The sequence below is a fragment of the Nematolebias whitei genome, chromosome 16 (genome assembly GCF_014905685.2).
Source record: "Nematolebias whitei isolate Nwh7 chromosome 16, NemWhi1, whole genome shotgun sequence".
NCBI lineage: Eukaryota > Metazoa > Chordata > Actinopteri > Cyprinodontiformes > Rivulidae > Nematolebias > Nematolebias whitei.
Window position 1 is genome coordinate 41,817,043 of NC_056513.1, and position 21,803 is coordinate 41,838,845.

General features: G+C 41.3%; 1 protein-coding gene across 1 annotated transcript in view; it reads left to right on the top strand.

Moving 5' to 3' along the window:
• Positions 1-17,592, top strand: part of ttbk1a (tau tubulin kinase 1a) — an 88,249-nt gene extending 70,657 nt beyond the window's left edge. Inside the window, exons 15-16 of the mRNA XM_037690004.1 lie at positions 15,327-16,783; positions 16,896-17,592. Of these exons, the coding sequence (XP_037545932.1) occupies positions 15,327-16,783; positions 16,896-17,292 (1,854 nt within the window). The 3' untranslated portion in view covers positions 17,293-17,592. The remainder of the gene's footprint in view (positions 1-15,326; positions 16,784-16,895) is intronic.
• Positions 17,593-21,803: the final 4,211 nt, after the last annotated feature.

A 21,803-nucleotide genomic window follows, 5' to 3' on the forward strand; every position in this document is an offset into this window, starting at 1 on the left:
GGTGACAGAGAGCAGCAGGTAGCAGAGATCAGCAGGTGACAGAGAGCGGCAGGTGGCAGAGAGCGGCAGGTGGCAGAGAGCAGCAGGTGGCAGAGATCAGCAGGTGGCAGAGATCAGCTGATGGCAGAGAGCAGCAGGTGGCAGAGAGCGAAGATCATGACATTCTGTGCTCTTTTAGAGCATTTAGAGTTTAGAAACATTTTTAAGAACATTGCAAGGATGTGGGAAGGGTTTAAAACGCCTTAAGACATAAATACTAAAACACATATAACGTTGCTACTTGCAGAATTTCACTTACTGTGGATGGGTTTGGAGCTGAACCCCCGCAATAAACGAAGGTCTATCGTCGGTCTGTCTGTCACAGACAGACAGACCGACATAGTCGTGCTTGAGAGTTTGTGAACTGTTTGTAATTTTCTACATTTCTGTATTAATATGACCTCAAACATCATCAGATTTTCACACAAGTCCTAAAAGTAGATAAAGAGAACCCAGTTAAACAAATGAGGCAAAAATATTATACTTGCTCATTTATTTATTGAGGAAAATGATCCAATGTTACATATTTGTGAATGACAAAAGTATGAGAATCTTTGCTTTCAGTATCTGGTGTGACCCCCTGTGCTTCAATAACTGCAACTAAACATTTCCAGTAACTATCCTGATGCATGCTCAATAATCCAGGTAGAAAAATCTAAAAAAAAAAGTTCAATCTGGTCCTCTGGACATTAAAAAAAAACAAAGCAAAACAAAAAAATGTAGATACGTTTCGTCTTTCATCCAAAAGACTTCCTCAGTCTGAGGTGCGTAAGAGACTGAGCTGAATACAGCACCTCAGACTGAGGAAGTCTTTTGGATGAAAGACGAAACATATCTACATTTTTTTGTTTTGCTTTGTTTTTGTTTTTTTTTAATATCCAGAGGACCAGATTGAACTTTTTTAGATTTCCAGTAACTGATGATCAGTCCTGCTCACCTTGGAGGAACTTTAGTCCATTCCTCCGTACAGAACAGCTTCATCTCTGGATGTTGGTGGTTTCCTCACATTAACAGCTGCTTCTGGTCCTTCCACAACATCTGGATTGGATTAAGGTCAGGACTTTGACTTGACCATTCCAAAACATGAACTTTATTCTTCTTGAACATTCTTTGGTAGAACCACTTGTGTGTTGAGGGTCATTGTGTTGCTGCATGAGACACCTTCTCTTAGATTCACTTCATGGACAGATGTTCTGACATTTTTCTTTAGAGTTCTCCGATATAATTCAGAATCCATTGTTCCATCAATGATGGCAAGCTGTCCTGATCCAGATGCAGCAAAACAAGCCCAAACCATGATACCACCACCACCATGTTTCACAGATGGGATCAGGTTCTTCTGCAGGAATGCAGAGTTTTACGTTCTCCAAATATAACTCTTTTCATCTAAACCATAAAGTTTTATTTTAGTCTCATCCGTCCACAAAACATTCTTCCAACAGTCTTCTGGTTTGTCCATGTGATCGTTAACAAACTGCAGACGAGCAGCCATGTTCTTTTTGGAGAGCAGTGGTTTCTCCTTCAACCTGCCATGAACCATTGTTCTCCAGAGTTCTCCTGATGGTGGACTCATGAACATCAACATCAGTCAATGTGAGAGACCTTCAGTTGTTAGAAGTTGACCTGGGCTCCTTTGTGACCTCACCTTGTTCTTGGAGTGATCTTTGTTGGCCCACCACTCCTGGGGAGATAACAATGGTCTTGAACTTCCTCCATTAGACCACAGTCTGTCTGACTGTGGACTGGTGGAGTCCAAACTCTTCAGAGATGTTGTGTAACCTTTTCCAGCCTGATGAGCATCAACAACTCTTTTTCTGAGCTCCTCAGAAATCTCCTTTGTTCCTGCCATGATCCACTTCCACCAACATGTTGTGAAGATCAGACTTTGATAGATCCTGTTCTTTAAATCAGACAGGGTGTCCACTCACACCTGATCATCATCCACTGATTGAAAACACCTGACTCTAATTTCACCTTCAGATTAACTGATAATCCTGGAGGTTCACAAACTTCTACCACTCACAAATATGTAATGATGGATCATTTAAAATAAATGAACAAGTATAATATTTTTGTCTCATTTGTTGAACTGAGTTCTCTTTATCTACTTTTAGGACTTGAGTGAAAATCTGATGATGTTTTTGGTCATATTGATGCAGAAATGTAGAAAACTATAAAGAGTTCACAAACTTATCAATCACCACTGTTGATAGATGGATAAATACTTTATATAAATATCTGTTGTTTTTCAGAGAAAGGACGTTTTCCCTTTAGCAGACTGTTTAATGTTGGCCAACTATTATGTCATGTGCCTAAGAATCAAGGTGTGTTTGTCTTGAGATAAATAAGAAACCACTTGTTGTTTTCCTTATTGATCATCTTTGCAAGATTCACATAAGTAGTAAACATAACTATAGCACCAGATCAATTTATTTATACTAACTAAGGAGTTGTGCTTATTGCACAGAATATTCATACTTTTCAGTTGTCCAACATTTTAAAAAATACTTTTTTAATTGGGCTTTTCATTAGTTGTCAGTTATAATCATCAACATTAAAAGAAGTAAACATTTAAAGTATATCAGTCTGTGTGTAATGAATGAATATAATATACAAGTTTCACTTTTTGAATGGAATTACTGAAATAAATCAACTTTTTCATGAAATTCTAATTTTATGACCAGCACCATTATAATCTGCACAATCAGTTTATATTGTGCTTTCTCACTTCACAGAAAGCACGATGGCTCTTACCTTTAGTTTTTCTTCAAGGTCTTTGTCTTTTTGTAGGCAAGATAGGAAGTGTGTGAAACTCAGAGTCCGTCGGTTGTTTGTTAACAAAGTGAAATGAGCTCACAAACAGGGCTTGGATGGTTTCTTCAATTCAGATTTTTCAGCCTCATTCTTCTTAATTCCTCGCCTGTAGGTAGGAGATGGAAACCGCTTCACAGGAACAACCTTTTTTTGTTTTGGGTTCGTGTTCAGAAACTGTGGCCACTGATTTAGCTTGGTTTGGTTGTTCATGCAGCCGCGAACAGCACAACAGGTACCTGAACCCCGGTAGGACATTTGAGTAAACTTCACGTTTAAATACAAATGTTTGCTTTGATAAACTGAATACTTACCTAATAACTTACTTAATAACTTACAAAAAAAAAATGCGGTCCATTCGCAGTCAATTTATTACTACTTGCGGTGTCGTACCGGAAGTTTCTACAGTAAAAGCACCAGAAATAAGATGAGATATGTGAATCTTATCGGGTTTTGTGTTTTATTTTGAAAAACGGAATCCACTCTGCCCCATCGCGACCGTTATTGTGAGCAGCTTCACCATCCTCCCTCACAGTGCTGTATCGCACGGATGAATGGAGTCAGAGCGCCCGAAAAAAAAAATCTGCCGGCAGAGGGCCCCTCTGTGCCAAGGACCCCTGGGCACGTGCCAGATTGCCCGTATGGTAGATCCAGCTGTTCTTCTCAGCTGTTCTACTTCATGGAAATAATGTTGGAAGTTTTCACAGCCCGCTACTATTGACTTCATTAACCAAGTTATTACCGTATTTTCCGCCGTACACGTCGCACCGCCCTGTAAGTTGCATCAGTCCAAATATGTCTAATAAATTGGAAAAATACGTTTCTTCGCCACATACGTCACATCCATTATGCATCACTGCTGACGCGTCACGTTTGTCATGCGTCACCGCTGACAACCCGGAAATGTGTTATGTAATGTGTGTTATGTGACAAAACTTGATTGGCTGTGAAATGTCGGCCGCGGGAGCGCGCACGGGAGGACTTTAACAAGAATTTAACAAGATTGACGCCTCAGAACAATTATTTGTTTGCTCGTCTTTATAGTAAAGGTGTGTCTCGGTTAACTTTTACTTACTAAATGCACTTCAAAAGCTCAAATCCGCTTCATTTCGCCGGTGCGGCGCAGCGAAATGAAGCTGATTTTATGGTTTCTCCATGCGAGCTGGATGAAGGTGGCAGGCTAAGGCAAGCCGATTGTGTCATTAATAGCCACTTTTACCCATTACATGACACAACGGCATGAGTGCCATCTAGTGGCTGAAAATGGTAGTGTTTAATATTTTCAGTCAGCATGAATGAAAACGGTCATATCTCAGCCAAAAACTGGTTTATAAATATGGGAAACATCCATAAATACGTCGCTTCGGTGTATAAGTTACAGGGCATGCAAGTTATGCAAAACAACGTGACTTATAGGCCGAACAATTCTGTAGTCTCTGTAGCAAACCTGCAGTGCCTGCATTTCACCGGCTACCGTGCTAACTGTTGTAGTTTGGTGCCAACATTTGTTACTTTAGTAAGGTGGGTGTCACGCCTCTGGTAGGGAATGACTGACTGACTGGGTTATTGGTCGGATTAAATATACAAACAAACAACAATGTCTTTTTCTTATTTTCTACCAGACGTTTAGTGTAATACACCATGTGGCAAACATAGACACTGAATGACGGCTCAGACAAAGCAGTCTGTGGTACAGTGGAAATATGTCGTGGTTTTGATGGTGACTTTTTAACACCATTGTATACAAAGTACGTAGAAAGCAGTAATTGTCCCATGCCTAATTGTATTCCATGTCACACTGTACGTCTTCAGATTATTAATTGCTGGACTGAATGGGTTCTTGCTCAAGATAATCACTTATCTCAGAAATGTGGCGTCTGCCTGACTGACTGATCACAGGTACACTGAAATAAAACAAAATAATATAATACAACAAGTCCTGATTATAAGGGTTTGATCAAGTGAACACGTTCTTTTTTTAAAGACCTGAAAGATGATGTGTTTTGCACACAAGATAAAAAGTACGTGAATTAAAAATATAAAAATTCAAACTGAGATAAAAACGACAGGAATAAATATATTCAATATGTTCCGAAACTTCATTGTAAGCAAAACACATACAGTATATATGTTTATTTTTAGCTTTACTGATGATTAAAGCTCTAACTTTGATTTGCAAAGAATAAAACATCTCTTAATTGAATTGTGTTTGTATTGACTAATTATAGAAACGAACGAGTAAATAAAATGGTCAACTGCACTGAAGTCCAACCACTGGGTTCAGTTACAATATATTTTATTGTTATTGTGGATTTTTATTTTTGAGAATATCCATGTGGAGAACATTTGACGTGTTTTGGGGGGAAGGAGAAAACTGTCTCAACAGAGCTCTTGATTCATCCTTTCACGATAACGAATGTGGAAGTTCTGAATTTCATGTTTGATTTACGTTGGTTTTATTTTATTTCATTTTCTACGATTTTATTCACGAGTGTGGTGATTTTTAAAAAAAATTATAATTTACTCATTTTAGTTCGGTTGGAGGTTTTTGTGAGCATTTATTTACTCATGCCTTCACGTTTTATTTTACTAATCAGTCAGGTTTTGCTCTTGAAAGGCTGAATAAATAATCCCCTGATTTTTCAGTCCCCCCCCCCCCCCCATCAGTATGAAATCATGTGTTCAGATTTGTTAGCTAGTTCCTCTTCAGTTATTTTCATTCCTTAATTTTGCGTTAACTTTCACACCCCAGAGCGAGTTGGTCTGCCACCAACCACCGAGGACTGCCATTCTCTCCCCCCACTCCCACTCCTCTTCCATTATTTCCCCCCCTCCATGTAACTACTGATGCTTTTGCCCCCAACCTATCGCTTTAAAAGTACACAGTATGTCAAGTTTGACTCACCTGAGGAGACAAAGAAAAGAGCGAGGGGCCCTTTGGGACAACGAGAAGAAATAAAGTGATGTTTTGGGGTAAGCACAGTTTAGGAATAGTTTTTTAACCTTTGTTCTTTCACTCACTTTCTGTTATTCTTCCTTTTGTTTTCTGTTCAGACATGTTTCCTCCCCGTTTTTTCCAACCGTTGTGTGTCTGTTTTGTGTGCTTGATGACGTCATCTCTCTTTTTTTTTTTTAAGTTTTCTGATTTGTTTGCATCTCCGGTGGTGAATTTTCCTTCAGAAATACCGAGCTGAGCCCACGGCTCAGACAGATAGCGTATGTGCAGTGCTCGTGCTGGTGACTTTGTGTTCTTTAACATGCTTTTTTGGGGGAGGAAATATTTTCGTATTCATTTTTCCAGATAAATGGATGCTAGTCTTTTCTTGTGACTCACAGCTAATAAGTGGATTGGCTCAACTTTGCTGTTAAGTTTTTTTTCCGTTGTTGTTTTGGAGACTTTTACACGTATTTGATAACTGTAAGTGTAGACTACACCAACACCCTGTCCAGATTTTCCCCAGGCTCCTCCCCTTATGACCTTTGACCAATCAGAAGAAGGCTTTAGATGTGACAGAAACAAGCGGTTGGTGTGAAAGCACCAATCAGCTCTCTCACGTCTAATGTCTGTCAGGGAGGGGGAGGAGACAACAACAGGAAGCCAAATGAGAGTTTTTGGCTAAAGCTGTAGAAAAACTTTACACAAAGAGTCAGTTTTCACTCTTTAACCTCCTCTCCCCCCCTCTGTCTGATTGGTCTGTTCGCAGTTGGAGGAGGACAGACATCAACCGCGGCCCAATCAGCTGAGGAGGCTGGCCTCCTACGTCTTCTCCTCCTCCACCCTGGAGACAGAGCAGTATCCCCACGGAGGAGGCAGCTTCATCCAGAGGAGCCGCTCGGCCGAGAGCAGCCCCGCCCACCTCACCAACGCCGCAGCCTCGGGCCGGCGCCGGCACGCCGGCACCCTGCCGATGCCCGGCAGCCCTCGGAGCAGACACTCGGTCCTGAACGTGTCGAGGGTGCAGCTGCAGCAGATGTTAGCGAAGCTCATGAACAAGAACAGCAGCTGAGAGACGGACTCGCAGCAACACAAAGAAATCACACAGACACGTGCGCGCGTATGGCCATAGACACAGAGACGCAACAGCACGCAGACACAAAGAGAGGCAGCGTTGGTCAGATCAGTTTTCAGGACTGGTGCAGAAATTAGACCCCCCCATTTGCTTCATCGATAAACTCCAGGCTGCAGTCAGCGTGGATTCTGATCAGATAACATCTTTGAAAGGCAGCTGTTGTCTTCGAGATGATCAGTTCTCCTCTATTTCACTTCTTTTTGTCATCAAACGAATGTCCGTTTGTTGGCTTTACTTTCAGAACATCACTTGTGACGTGACTTGTTGCCATTTGGCGGCACTGGGTCGAAAATAATGAGTAACCATCACATAAAAGTCATTAAAAAGCTACATCTGTTTACATGTATCAAAAGATAATAATGTGTTGTCACCACTGTGTGTTCCCATGCAATGGTGAAATTGGCTCTGCATTTAACTCATCCACCCCCAGGTGGAGCAGTGGGCTATGGGGGGCGCCCGGGGGGCAGTTGGGGATAGGGTGTGCTGCTCAGAGGCACCACGACATGTGCAATGACTGGGGATCGAAACCTGGGACTTTTGGGTCCCGGGTCGGCCCCCATCTAGATTTTGTTGGGGTATATTTCCTGATGCGTTTGGCCAACTCTGCCGTCTCGTCCACACAGTGAATGTTCAGATAAACTCAACCGCAGTGCAGCACACCGAGAGCCACGTCACACGAGCCATATCACAGCTGCGCAGGTAAACACACGTTAACACTCACGTCGCTCGAGAAGCTCTTTTTGAAGCAGAGACGAGAAGACCGCTGAAGATGGCAAATATTTTTCATGCAATAAACTCGTAAAAGCCACTCTGCAAACCTGATGTTGAGAACGCCTCAGACAAGTGGAAATAATGTGAAACAGAAGACTTCCTGCTCCTGTGAACAGTGGGAGTGTGAAACGGAGTGCGGCTGCTAAAAGACTGTTAAGCTTTACACTTTTTGCGCTTTTTTTAATTTTTAAATTGTCTTTTTGGGCTTCAACGAAGGAGTGATCGTAGAGGTATGCAGGTCGTCCCAGCGATCTAATTTTTGCACCGAGACTTTGGCGCCCAACTGTCTTTGCCGCTGAGCAATACTCTGCTGCTGCTTCGCAACGTCTTCACCGCACAAAACCCAGACATCCTCATCATCACCTCATTAAATGTTGTGTACGAACATCAAATGTTTTAAAATGTCTTTCTGAAGGTGATTTACTGAAACTATGACCTCATCACACTTTGTACGTCCAACAGGAACTAGAAGAAGAATATATTTAGGGCACTCAAAGGTTGTACAATGATTTACAAACGGTACAGAAAGACACCAAATAAAACCAAAACAAGACTTTAAATTAGCAACTGATAAAACATTAAAATACATAAAGAAATCATTAAAATGATCAATTATTCATTCTTCAATGAAATAATCAAATGCCCAACAAACTCCTGAAATGAAGAATAATATAAGTAACAAAATAAATTAACGCAAACAAATTCACAGATTTATTTATATAAGTATTATGCACAAGCAAATAACAAATCAAACGGAATAAATCTAAACTATAAATACCGTATTTTTCGGACTATAAGGCGCATTAAGCGAAACAAAACAGTCGGATGAGTCCAATTTTATTAACTCGTTCACAATAACTCAACATTGTTCAGTTGTATCACATCAAATCGGTTCGAGGTCAGTAAGCACAACCAGAATTAATACATTGTATTTATATATACTGTATATATATAAATACATAATGCATAATACATAAGGCTCGCTGTCGTATTTTGAGAAATTTAAAGGATGTTAAGTGCGCCTTATTTTCCGAAAAATACGGTAAACATAAATGTAGCAGTTTTCTGTAAAATATTTTCACTGTAGAGAGAATATATACTTTTTTTAACTTTTTATTTTTAATACATTTGTTATTATGGGGGGGGGGGGGTGTTAAACTAAAACCCTGAGTCTGTTTAATGGAGTTTATGTTTGAACGAGGCGCTGCTGTAGATTTTGTGGTATTACATGCTCTGTGCTTTTTGTGGTTCTTGTTTGTGGTTTTTGTTGTTGTGTTGTTGTTTCTCTTTATATTTGGAGCTCCCGTGTTCAGTTGTTGTCTCTGCCCCCCTGCTGTCGCTGGTCATTGCCCCTCGCACCTGATCCTCAGATTAATTAGTTTCAGCTGTTTTCTCTCATGATCAGTCCTCCCAGCCAGCTTCTGCGTTGGTGTGTTAGCCTCCTGGGGCCCAATAAACAATTTTATGACACGAAGGACGTGCCAGATGTTGTGACATTTTATTTGTTTCAACAGTTGCCCTCAGACTACAATAATCTATTTGAGCAAGAAGCAGCCACAGTTTCTGAGCTGTGGGAACACTAAAAGAAGCGTCCTCCAATGTTGTTTGGGTCCCGCCTGTACGCTCCTGATGGCGTCCCTCTAGAATACAAACCAGAGTAGAGCAGGTGATCAGAAAGACGGATGTGTGCGCGTTTGTTTGGATCGAGGTCTGAACGTGGAGTGTCAGCCTTGAAATCCATCCTGGAGTTCGTGAAATGAGTTTAGAGTTCATGGTCCCCAGATGATAATCCAAAATGCTTTCAGTTCTTTTATGACATGGACTTTTTTTGGTTTTGAACGAGTTATTGAAGTGGCCGGTGACTTGCCTTGGCATCCATTTGTTACGTGTCTGTACCCTCACGGGTTTTATGAGCCTCAGGCTTTGGCCGTAAAAGCATCATAATCCAGTTAAACGTGTAACATCTGCATCAAACAACCGTTCAGTTCTCATCGTGTTCAGCTGTACTTCCGTCACTCGCTGTGATTGAGGAACGCTGTCATGATGCACTGTTAAAAGATATGGATTAAATACTTCTCATTGATCAGGACAAACATTATACACCCTGCTGTTTCTCACACTGATTCAGTCTTTTCAATCTGATGATGAACGATGCTAATCTGACCACTGGATGCCACATTACTGCTAGGAGCTAATTTAATCCAGAAGAGACACCAGAGCAAGTCAGTACATCCCAAAGTAGACCATTGTATCTGCATCGAGTCAAGTTTTGCTGTGTTTGAGTTAAATCCAGGTCTTCCAGATAAACACGGTTGATAGTTTCAGTCGTCGTAAACAAGTGAAAATGCAGTGAAAGTGATCAAATGTCTGGTTTATGTTGCTAAGAATCTACAAGATGACATGTTGACTGTAGATGCTCCTCAGATCTGAGGGGTTTTCTCCAGAGCTTTAAAGCTTTGGCGATATTTGTATTTATTTATTTTCATAAGGGCTGTTTGGCTTAAAGAAATGTTCTGTATCGGTCAGTGGGTTGTTGTCAACGTAAAGTCTTTAAGCTGTGGTTCTCTGTGAGATCTCCTGAGCTGTAACAGGCATGTTAGGATGACCGTCTTACTTTGAGCTTCTTTTTCCATCACCGTTTCCCGACTCGTGAGTTTAATTGTTGCACTTTATCATGATGGATCAGACAAAGGGATCAGACAGGGTTTTATGTCCTGCTGCACACTCATGCAGCAAGTAATATAAAGATTTTTGTATATTAAAAAAACAACATTTTAATTCACATTTCGGTGGTTATGTTTTTGACCATTTTCACACCATGATATAAGTTTTCTTTCCTCCAGACGCAGTTTGTTTTCCGTTTTTGTCAGAATTTACCTGCACAAACTCATCAAACTTTTCCTAAAAGTTATTTCAACACAAATGTTTGCCAACAAAATGAAGCAATGATGCTACAAGGGGAGAGAAAGATGAGAAACCAGAGAGGAATTAGTTATATTTTACAGTGAAGTTCATTGTTTCTCATAACTGGCTACAGGTGAGCAGATTTATGGTGTTTTATTTGCACAGAACAAAAGGTCAGTGTGGAAAAACAAAAAGTTAATTGTTACTTTTTGTGGATCCTCACAAGAGAAAAGACCTGCTTTTTAGTAAAAACTCAGTAAATCCAAATCCATTGCTTGGGTTAAAAACTTTTGGGAAGATCAAATAATTTATTCTGATATTACAAGTATCCACAAAATGAATGGATGGATGGTTAGATAATAATTTTATTAATAACAAATGTATCCCTAGAACTACTAAGACAACCACTGATTGCGCTGACCCAGCATGTTCAGTGTCTGTTTGTGATGTTTACGATTTTGTATCACGTTGAAGAACAGATCCTTGGAAAATCTGCAGATGAAAAGTCTTTGTTTCTTTTAAAACTTCGTCTCTACTAGAGCCTGACCGATATGGAAATTACGGCTATCGCCAATACTGATAATGGGCTAATGTCATGAAGGTGGTGCAACTGAACACTAGCGTTAGCTTGCTAACTTGAGAGGCATGTAGCTAATAACAAGTGGGTTGGAGAATTGAAGATAATTTGTTATTGTTGATTTATTTTACAGATCAGTTAAAATAAACATGCTCTGTTCATCAAAATACGCCACACAGTATTGCTCGCGGCTTCGTCTTCTCTGAAAGTGAAACTTAAGTGAACGGCCATGATTTGAAAGTAGTCTTCATGCGCCCTCTGCTGGTACATTGTACAATTACAACTGTTTCCAGCATTTTAGGGGTGAAAATTTGAAGTGCTGGTATCGGCGTATAATGGAACAATTATCAATGATACCAACAGGTTCCCAAATGCCTATATCGGCCTAAAATATCAGCCCTACCAAAATATTGGTTGGGCTCTAGTGTCTACTAACATTTGTGCTTGTTTCACCTGATGAGACGAAGGCTTTTCTACACATCGTGTTGATGAAGTTTGGAGAGGCTTTGCTGCCACATTCGTCCCAAGCAGCAGCTTTTACTTGATGTTGTTTTAAGGACTTTCTTAAAAGTCTAATCTGTGACTCCTGAACAGGAACAGAACAGAACTACACGAAGCTGGCTCAAATATTCATTATGCGCAAAGAAAGCCACACCGCTGCTTTCCCAACATGTTAAGGGCTACATTACTGAAATATGCACCACTTGCTGATTTGTTTAGCTTGTATGTGTATGTTTTTCTCGTGAAACTCGCTGCAGCTTCAGTCTGTCGTACAGAGTGTTTTCATGCTGCTTCATCATAAGTTCGGGAAACCCCTGCTTCTTTTCTGTTTTGTTTAGAGTTGCACAAAAAAACCTCACCGAGAATGTATGAAGTGGACTGGCTGCTAACTCGGACGTTTTTGTTTGTCTGCTAGCAACAGGATTCATTTACTCTGCGAGATTGTCTTGTCTCCATGAAGGCAGTGAAGGCCACATGAGTTACTAACAGGCAGGAGGAGTATCCTAGCGGGCTCGATCTGCCAACGTTATGGTTAAAATCGTATTCTGCAGCCTGAATAAGGGTTTGTCGAAGCAGAGGACTGACCGCTGACTGTCTCCACTCTGCATGACATGTTTTTATGACACGCACACCTCTTACTGTAAAATATTAAAAACTACACTGCGCTGTACTGCAATGACAAGAACAACACAGTGAATATAGTCCGAGTGCAGAGGGCTGTCTGTTGTTGTAAATAATTCACACGGGTCCTTGAGGAGGTAGTGATGGATCAAACTGTTGAGCCCTTAGCTGACTTCAGGTTGACCGCAAGTGTCAGAGGCCTTTCCTGTCCCAACATAAAGTCACATCTTTCATGCTGCAGTGTTGATGTGATCACCTCTCGTGCTTTATTTATTAGTGGTGAGACGTGATGAACCGCTAAGACATCATCGACTTCTTATGATTTATGTGCAGGTGGCTTTTTTTAATAATGTTATTGCTGTTGTGGCTGAGTTCTCATCGATTCTGACGGGTTAGACGTAACTCAGCAGCGGTGTACTATCCCAACCAGAGGCTCGCCGTCAACTCTTTGATTTATATTCAGACTGCAGCATCTTTAACATCCTGTAGTTATGACAAGTTATTCTGAAGCTGCATATTTAAAAATTGCATTTTGATTTACTTTCTTTTTTTATTTGCGGTGAACGTTCTAGACCAACAGAAAAGCTGTAACTGTCCATTAAAAACACGTGAAGCGAAACTCTGAACAAAGAAGGGCTCGGCCGCCCCTCATTGTGGTGCTGTGAGCAAAAGCTTGTAGAATAGGGAGCGACTCTGTAAATTATTCATTTTGTGTAGAGGAAAATAAACTTTTTTTTGCCAGTTTACACGAGTAGATATATGCGTCAGGCTTGACACATATATTTTTACACTCTAAAATCCTAAAATATTCAACTCCGTCAGGATTTTTGTTTTTCACATGTGTGCTAACAAAATGACGAAAAGTCTTTTGTCCACTTGAGAAGGCGAGATCGTCTTGTAAAATGCAGTAGTTAGACAGCAAGACTTATCTTAATTAACTACAAATTAGACTATTTTTTCCTAAACCCCACAAAACTTACAAAATAGAAGTTTTTAAAATCAAAATTGTGTTTTTAATTAGTCAACAAAACGTAAAGTGCTGTGTGTTGTCATTGTATGTTTCCATACAATGACGAAATCAGTTCTCTGCATTGAACCCATCACACCTGAGCTGCACCCAGGTGGAGCAGTGGGCAGCTATGTACGTGCCCAGGGAGGAACTGGGTGTCTTGCTCAAGGACACCACGACATGTGGGCATGGCGAGGATTCAAACCGTGACTTTCTGGTTCCAGGTCGGCTGCCCGACCTCTACACCATCTCGGCCCCAAGCGGCACGTTTCAAAAATCGTTTAGCATTCAGCTGCCATCGTCTAGAGGCCGGCAGTAACTCGATCACACTCTAATATAAAAATAAATAAATGTTTTCTGCCCATTTGATATGTTCCTTTTCATATTTATGGATCGACAGGGTGATGACAAATAAATAATGTAGAGGTGAGCACTGTGTTCATTGCTGACTTAGATTGTAGCCACACTTCACCAGCTTCAGCTTGGTACACTGTTACATACAATTACTTTTTGACAGATTAAATCACTCATTTACTCACCAACTCTTAAAAAAAGAAGAAAAAAAACATGTTTAAAACAAAACCAAACAAAAAAAGTCATTTCTGCGCTGAGACTTTTTTTTTTTTTTTTGTCTTGATGGGGTCGGAACGTCTTTGTGCTGAGACGCAGTTAGCATCAGATTGTATGGACGGTTAAAGGATTAAATGTCTTAAACGGTCCTTTGCAATAAAAGCAGTTTCTTTGTCGATGTGCAGAGAACTGAAGAGCTCAGTGTTTGTTTGGTGCGATGATCCATGAGTGTCTTTCACTTGTAAAAATAACAAAATGTATATGCATTTTTTTCATCACTATATTACTGTACAGTACTGCTTGTATAATTGACACATGAAGCATGTATTTTAAAGGTTTTTGTAAATCCAAATGATAACTGTACATATATACAGAAATGTAGAAAGCAGTTAGGTTTGCAGTTACGCTCTAATAGCATGATAATTAGTGGGGTTTAGTTTGTATGTACAGGCTGTATGTTAAAACTTTATCAAGGGAAAAACTTGAAAATCACCGGATATCAGACTTTGTGCTATAAATTAATTCTGCAATGCATTTTTTGTGCCTTTTATATCAATGTATGTAATCTAGACAATCTTACAAAGCTTGTGTACAACCAAAATTACAATAAAATAGTTCTGGGGCAAAGATGATTGTTGCAGTCATCTTTTCTACGTTTGCAAAAGCTCTGCATTGTATCCTGTTTTAACCTACAGTTAAAAAAAAAATAAAGAACAGTGACGTTCGGTGATAATTCCTAATTCTTCCTTAAACTTTTCTTTTAGACATGGCTGCTTTTTTCACTTGTTTTATTTACCTGACCATTCTGCTCACCCACTGAAATGAAAGGTGGGGAGGTCATTTGTTTGGCTATCTCACTTTTAGCACAATATTTCATGAACAACCGGACAACTTTTAATAAAAGTTTCAGAACATAATCATTAGATGCACGAGAAGTGATCAACTTTTGGAGTCAAGCAAGTTGAAGAGGGCCACCACAGCTAACTGACTATAGAAAATACAAAAATGACTGTTGTTCAGTCATTTTATGGATCTTGAATAAAAATGTGAAGTGGTAGTACATGGGAGTCATTCCAAACACACTCTGGTTGCTCACAGATCTATAAGCTTTTTGCAACCAGAACTTTGCAAAGGTCTTTTTTTCAAACTGTGGCGTAAAAGGTATGAGGTGAAACGGGTTCCTTCAGGGATTGTTACCTTTTCTTTAGATTAATGTTTTTCTGTTGATTATTAATTTCTTTATCTTCCTTTTGTGGCATATCTTAACTTCATTTGTCATCTGTCACAAACTACTAACAAGTAGTACTGTGTACAGTGAGTTAGTACATTTGACTATCTTGATTGAGTAGTTTTCTTATGAACATATTTTTTCAGAAATTATTTTTCTTCAAAGTTGCATGTCATCTTTGTAAACTGACTTGGTGGTAATGAAGTGTCATTGCATTGTTTTCAGGTGTTGTCACCCACGGAGCAAAGAACCCCATCACCATCCTCTCCAGATTATCGGACAAAGGGCCAGACTGATGAGATGGAGCATTTCCACATTCTTCCTCAGCTGCAGGCCAAGAGGGCCGATTTCCTCACTGTAGTGTTGACTGGCACCTTGCCACAGCGTCGGAGCTTTGCCACACCAGATGAAGAGGTCCCGGAACCTCTTGGGCCAAAAGACGATGATGTTACAAAGAGCGAGTCCAACAGCGAAGCCAGTCAGAAAAGTACTGAACGTAGCCAAGATGCTGCACCTTCAACCCTCATGGCCGAAGACCAGAGAGGCCAGAAGGAGCATGCCTCAGCTGCTGATGCTGATCCTGATCTGGAGGATGCATCAAAAACACTTGTCCTGTTTTCACCCGGAGATACCCGTAAGTCTCCCTCTGGTGGGGATCACGGTCTAGAAGGTGAGTTGGCAACGCCGTCTGCACCAACCTCCCATACTGACCGCCTTCTGGTTGGGGAGGGAATCCAGATTGAACCCTCTGAGACTGGCCGCCTGTCGCCAGCTTTAAGATCAGAGTTGAGACCCTCGACTCCAATTGCTCCTGGATCGCCGCCATTCACCAAAGTTGAGCGCACTTTCATTCATATTGCAGAGACGTCACACCTTAATGTTATGTCTTCCAATGGTCACTCTGTAAAGGAGAATGACAGGGAAGTCTTTACTGTTACAAAGGGACTGTCCTTAGAGGTTGACAACCATGAACACGAGGAAGCACCAGTGGCAAAACAAGCTCCGGAGGATTTTGTACCAGACCAAACCTCAACAGATGACAAACTGTTAAAAACTGAAAATGGTCCATCAGGTGTCTTGGCACTGTCTTTAGAGCTTGTTCCAATGGACTCCTTACCAGTTCAGGATCATAAAGACCTATCTCAAAAACTTGAGAAACTACTATCAGCCACTGGTGAAGCTTTGGAGCTTCAGACTGCTGGAGCAGAATTACCTGCTGCTATTAAGCCCAAAGTGCGAAGCAGAATCCCCATACTTATCAGTGAGGACTCGGGGTCAGAACAGTCTTCTTCTGTGTCAGCTCGAGCTCAGCTTCAGCAGCGGGCCAGGCAGCTTGACTTGGCACGCTTGCTGGTCCAGAAGCAACAGGGTCGCTGGATGAGGAGGAGGATGCTGTCTGGAACATCATCGTCATTGTCCTCTGGAGATGACGAGCGCTGGAGAGTGTCAGAAACACTGTCCACCACGGAGTCAGAGGAGGACATGCATACCTCTGATGAGTCAAAGAGAAGCTCCCGTCATAAACCAGCTGAAGAGCAGGGCTCCAAAGAGTGCAGGAGCAAGATTCCTAGGCCTGTCACCCCCGTCAAATGTCCTGCTGGGGCGGTTGATGCTGCTGTTGCTTCTCCTCTCTCCTTACCAGACCCCAACAGTACCAAAGCAGCATCAGTCCTCATTAATGGGTATGCTACAGTTTCTCCTTTTTATTTGTGCAAAGAATTTACCTTTAAAACCATTTATTCAGTCATTTTAGTTGATGAAGTAACGCCCTCAATATGCTTTTTTTCTCTGCAGAAATCAGAAAACTGGACTAAGCTGCCAACGGAAACCCAAGCCCGTCTCATCCCGGTCCTCCTCCTCATGTCCTCGTCCATCAGCTGCCTCTGCTCTGCCTGGCAGTCCTCGAATGCCCCTACGTGTCTTGCTAGGAACACGACGCAGCCTCAGCTCCACTCACTGCAGGACTGACAGCCCCTCCCCTCAAAGGGCATGCCCATCCAGGCAGCCGCTCTCTGTTCGAGCTCCTACTGTCCCCATGCTATCACCCAGGACTACAACAACCATGCGACGCAGCACCTCGCAGGAAGCCACTGCGCAGTCCTCCTCCATGCCTGCCAAGACCAGGCCAAAAGCTGCCACTGTTGCTAAGGGGAAACCCAGTACCACGGAGAAGGTGGTCCCTACTAGATAATACAAAGAAACTCATGCTTGAGACCTTCTCGTGTATAATCAGTCTTTACGCTACGCCTCAAAGGTTTTCACCCGATTCAAAATAGACTGCAATGTTAAAATGATCTCTATCGATTCATTTAATGTATTCAGACATTGTATTTTTCCAAGGACAGCTAACTGAACTGTAATTATGGGCTTCCAGTAATCCTGACTGACTTTTGTTCAGGAGCGTTGCTGCCACGGTGCTACGGACATGTCTACTGCTCTCTAATCAACCCCTGAGTTGTGCTCCCCCAAAAATCCATTTTCAGATATGCTCACCCAGTACTCCCATCTTTCCACAGCTATGCTAGTCTACCATTAACAATACTTTGCTTGGTTCACATTGCATGATATGCTAAATCACAAATGCATTGAATCTGTACAGGGAAAACAATATTAAACTAGTTAATATAGTTCCTCCCAAATTTATGTCCATAAATAATTTACATTAAACTAGTTTGAATGCCCAATTATGCTGACATGATGAAAACAAATCCCAGCTTTGTACTGTACTTATTATAGCCTTAATATAAAAAAAAAGAAGTGGACACAAAACTAATAGCTCAGCCACTCACCTCCTCCTCATGGTTTGACAGTGGGCATGCTTTATTTAATTCTATTTTTTTCTAGTGTTTTATTTGGTTTACGCTCCAAATTGTACATAAAAGAATCATTTACCATAAAGACGTCTTTATTTTTTATCTTGCAAAGCAAAGTGTAAACTAAATCTTTAACCATCTCTTCCATTGTGTTGGCACTATGCCTGTTTCTTTAACGCATGAGAAAAACAGGGTTAACCACGAGAGGAAGTCCTATACGCTTGGATTTGGTGCAAAAGTGTGCTGATTGTTGAAGCCTGTGTTGTTTGTCCAGAGCTGCTGGGCACTGAGCTGTGAAATAAAGTTTGGTCATATCGACACGTATCCTGTCTCCTTTCTTTAACCCAAACATCCTCATTACTCCCTTAAGCTAGTGCCGTGGGGGCTGTACGAACATCACCAGCAACCTCCACCTGGACCGATCCTCAACAAGCTGGTTGAGGACACGGAATGGGAGCACTGTCCAGCTGTGGATGTCAACTGCCCATTGTTGAGGTGGACGCTACCTTTTACAGGTTCCTTCAGCTTTCCCCTGAAGAAACGCCTAAATATAACTGTCCAAAAGGATCCATATTAACTGAAGTCCAGTTTCAAACAGACTGTATTTTTGTCAAAGCTTTGCTTGGAGCATGTAAACAGTTTGGTTGTAGAAAACACCTTTGTGCTCTGTTTTATTTGATTGATTCTGGGAAATGATGAACGATAAAATATTACAATCAACTTCATATATGATTACTCAATATGGTCGTAAAGATAATCCCCTCTTAGAGCCACGTTTAGTCGTTCAAATAGGAACAATTCAAGTTAAGAGCCACGCCTTCTGCTAATGCCCAAGTTTATAGATCTTTGGGTCAAACCTTGAAAAAAATGTTCCACCTGTTAGCAGGTGGTATACGTTGGAAATGACTCGACTACTTCCACACTGAATATTGGCTTATTATTAGTAAACCTTGACTAAGTTCTAGCCATTTGTGTGTTAGTTAAAGTTAATTAACTGTGGTGGCCATCTTGAATTAGTTAGGCTCCAAAAGTTGATTAGTTGTCAGTGTACATCTTTGAGTTTATAAGATGTTTTGCTAACAGACCGAGTTGACTCCAATGGTCGTACAAAAGGATCTTGTGCAATCAATTATGTATAGGTTGGGGATGACTCTCAGCTACTACCACACCAAAATTTAGTGCAATACCTGTAAAACTGACAATTATAGTCTTTTTTTATGTGTGTGTGTTTCATTTCAGTTGGCTGTGGTGGCCATCTTGTATTGGATTGGCTCCAAAATTTAATCAGTTGTACATTTAATTACTTTTAGCTAGTTTGGTTCAGTTATTCATGAGATATTATGTTCAACAGACAAACATGCAAACTCAAGCAAAAGCATGACCGTACACTTGTCACCTTTTGGCAGTGGGTGATAACCAGTCAAGTCTCACACCAGTGTTATTTATCCTATTGTATCACAGTGTTGTGTAATAAAGCAAACTGATTTATAGTTTTATTGAACAAATGTGCATTAGACATTTTGCTCATGACTTTTTTAAAACAAGAATGGTAATTAAACTCTCGAAGCTCTCAACCTTGACCTCTCTAAGGGACTTCAAACATCTGCTAAGTTCATGGCAAAAACCAACACAGACATATCCTGATGCATGCTCAATAATCCAGGTAGAAAAATCCAAAAAAGTTCAATCTGGTCCTCTGGACATTCAAAAAAACAAGAAAACAAAAAAAACAAAGCAAAAAAAATGTAGAAACGTTTCGTCTCTCGTCCGAGAGACTTCCTCAGTCTGAGGTGCTGTATTCAGCTCAGTCTCTTAAATAGCACCTTCTCAGAGTGGATCAACCAGTTTTGCTGCTGACAACCAAAACCAGCTGATCACATGCTCAAGAAGGACCATCAGCCTAACAATGGATCATTAGCACACTGATGGCTGTTTACTACTCACAGAGGGCTGAGTGATACTAGCAATCACAGCATTGTAAGAGGGGGACAGTTGAACCCGGAGGCCTCCACCCCTGTTTAATGATGGACGATTTCTTTTCACAAAGATGGCCTCCTTTACTCCTCTCTCAAACCATCGTTCCTCTCTATCCAGGATGTGAACATCTTCATCCCTGAAAGAGTGACCGCTGGCCTGGAGATGAGTGTAGACCTCAGAGTCCTGGCCTGATGATGTTGATCTTCTGTGCTGGACCATCCTTTTGGCCAGTGGCTGTTTAGTTTCCCCGATGTAAGACTGATCACCTTCCTGACACTGAACAGCATACACAACATTGCTCTGTTTGTGCCGGGGGACTGGGTCTTTGGGATGAACCAGTCTTTAATGTATTTTGGGGTTTAAAAGCCACTGGGACGTTGTGTTTAGAAAATAAACGTCAGTTTCTCTGATACTCCCTCAACATATGGAATGACCACTGGTCTGGGTCTGGGTTCCTCCTTTTCACCTGATGGCTGACTGGAGTCCACTTTGGGTTTCTTCTCTGCTTTCAGGAAGGCCCAGTTAGGATATCCACATTGCTCTAGAGCCTGTCTTGTGTGGGGTTTCTCCTTCTGCCTGGCTCCTGAGCTAGTGGGGACGCTGTCTGCTCTGTGGTACAGAGTCCTGATGACTCTTAACTTGTGCTCCAAAGGGTGATGGGAGTCAAACTGCAAATACTGGTCTGTGTGGGTGGGTTTGCGGTACACCTCAGTTTGCAAATGTCCTCTACCAGAGACTGAGACCTCACAGTCCAAGAAAGCCAACTTGCCATTTTTTACATCTTCTCGTGTGAACACAGACATGTTCCAGTTTTTAGTATTTTATATTGCTCTATAATGTAGCTGTTTTTTTAACATGATTTTCTTCCATTTACTGTTCATTTTATGTGCTTTTTAATGATTGTCTACTGTTGTCATCTGTGTTCTTTGTTAAAAACAGGTCTCTCTTGTAAATGAGTCCTCGAGGCTCAATGAGACTAACCTGTAGAAATAAAGGTTGAATGAAAAAAAACTATCAAAATCATTGGCTGGCCATCTGCATTTACACAATCGACAAATACAATCCAGGCTATACTACCTAGCAGGTTTTTTGCTACTTTTCCTTTTAATTATCCTTTTAATTACCATTTTATTTTCAAAAGTAAAAAAATAAATAAAATTGTATGCATCCTTTAAGGCTGTCATTGTTGTCCACAGCTGTCAGAGTCAGAGATTTATTTGTCATACACACCACATGTGGTACATGAGGTGGAACAAAACTACACAGGGTCCCATAACATCCTACAAAAACAAAAATTGTAAAGAAAAACATTAGTAAGATCCAAGTCGTGAATTAAGTGTAATGGTTCACGTTCATGTCAAGTCATGCTGTGTTTTTTTGGTTGCCCTGCCTTCTCTCCTCATCAGCTTCACTCAGTGCACCTGTCTGCTGCTCTTTTTACAGAGCGCCCCAGACTCTGCCTCCCTGCCAGATTGTCTGATTGCCTTGCACCTAAAGAAGTCCAGCGTTCTGTTCCTGACCTCTCTGTTTTTTGACTCTCTTCAGGATCGCAGATTCCTCGCCTTTGCCTTGCCCATGATGGATGATTTCTGCCCATCAGATATCTGGACCTCGACTCTCGCTCTGCCTACTGACCACCGACTCTCGCTGAACCCCACGGATAAGTACTGCCTCTCTGTCCCTCTGTGAATGACCCACGCCTGTATCTTGACCATGATCTTAGATTCCGGACTCTTGGAGCTGTGATCTTTTGGAACCAAACTCCACTCAAGCTGAAGAGGAGCCTTGTCGGATCTCCCAGGTCTCACTCACGTGTCACGTGACTCAGCAGCACCTCCATTCCTCCAACCCCCCTCCCTCTGACATAATTGCAGCCTCTGCATCACCAATCGTGATTAAACTCTGCAGGTTA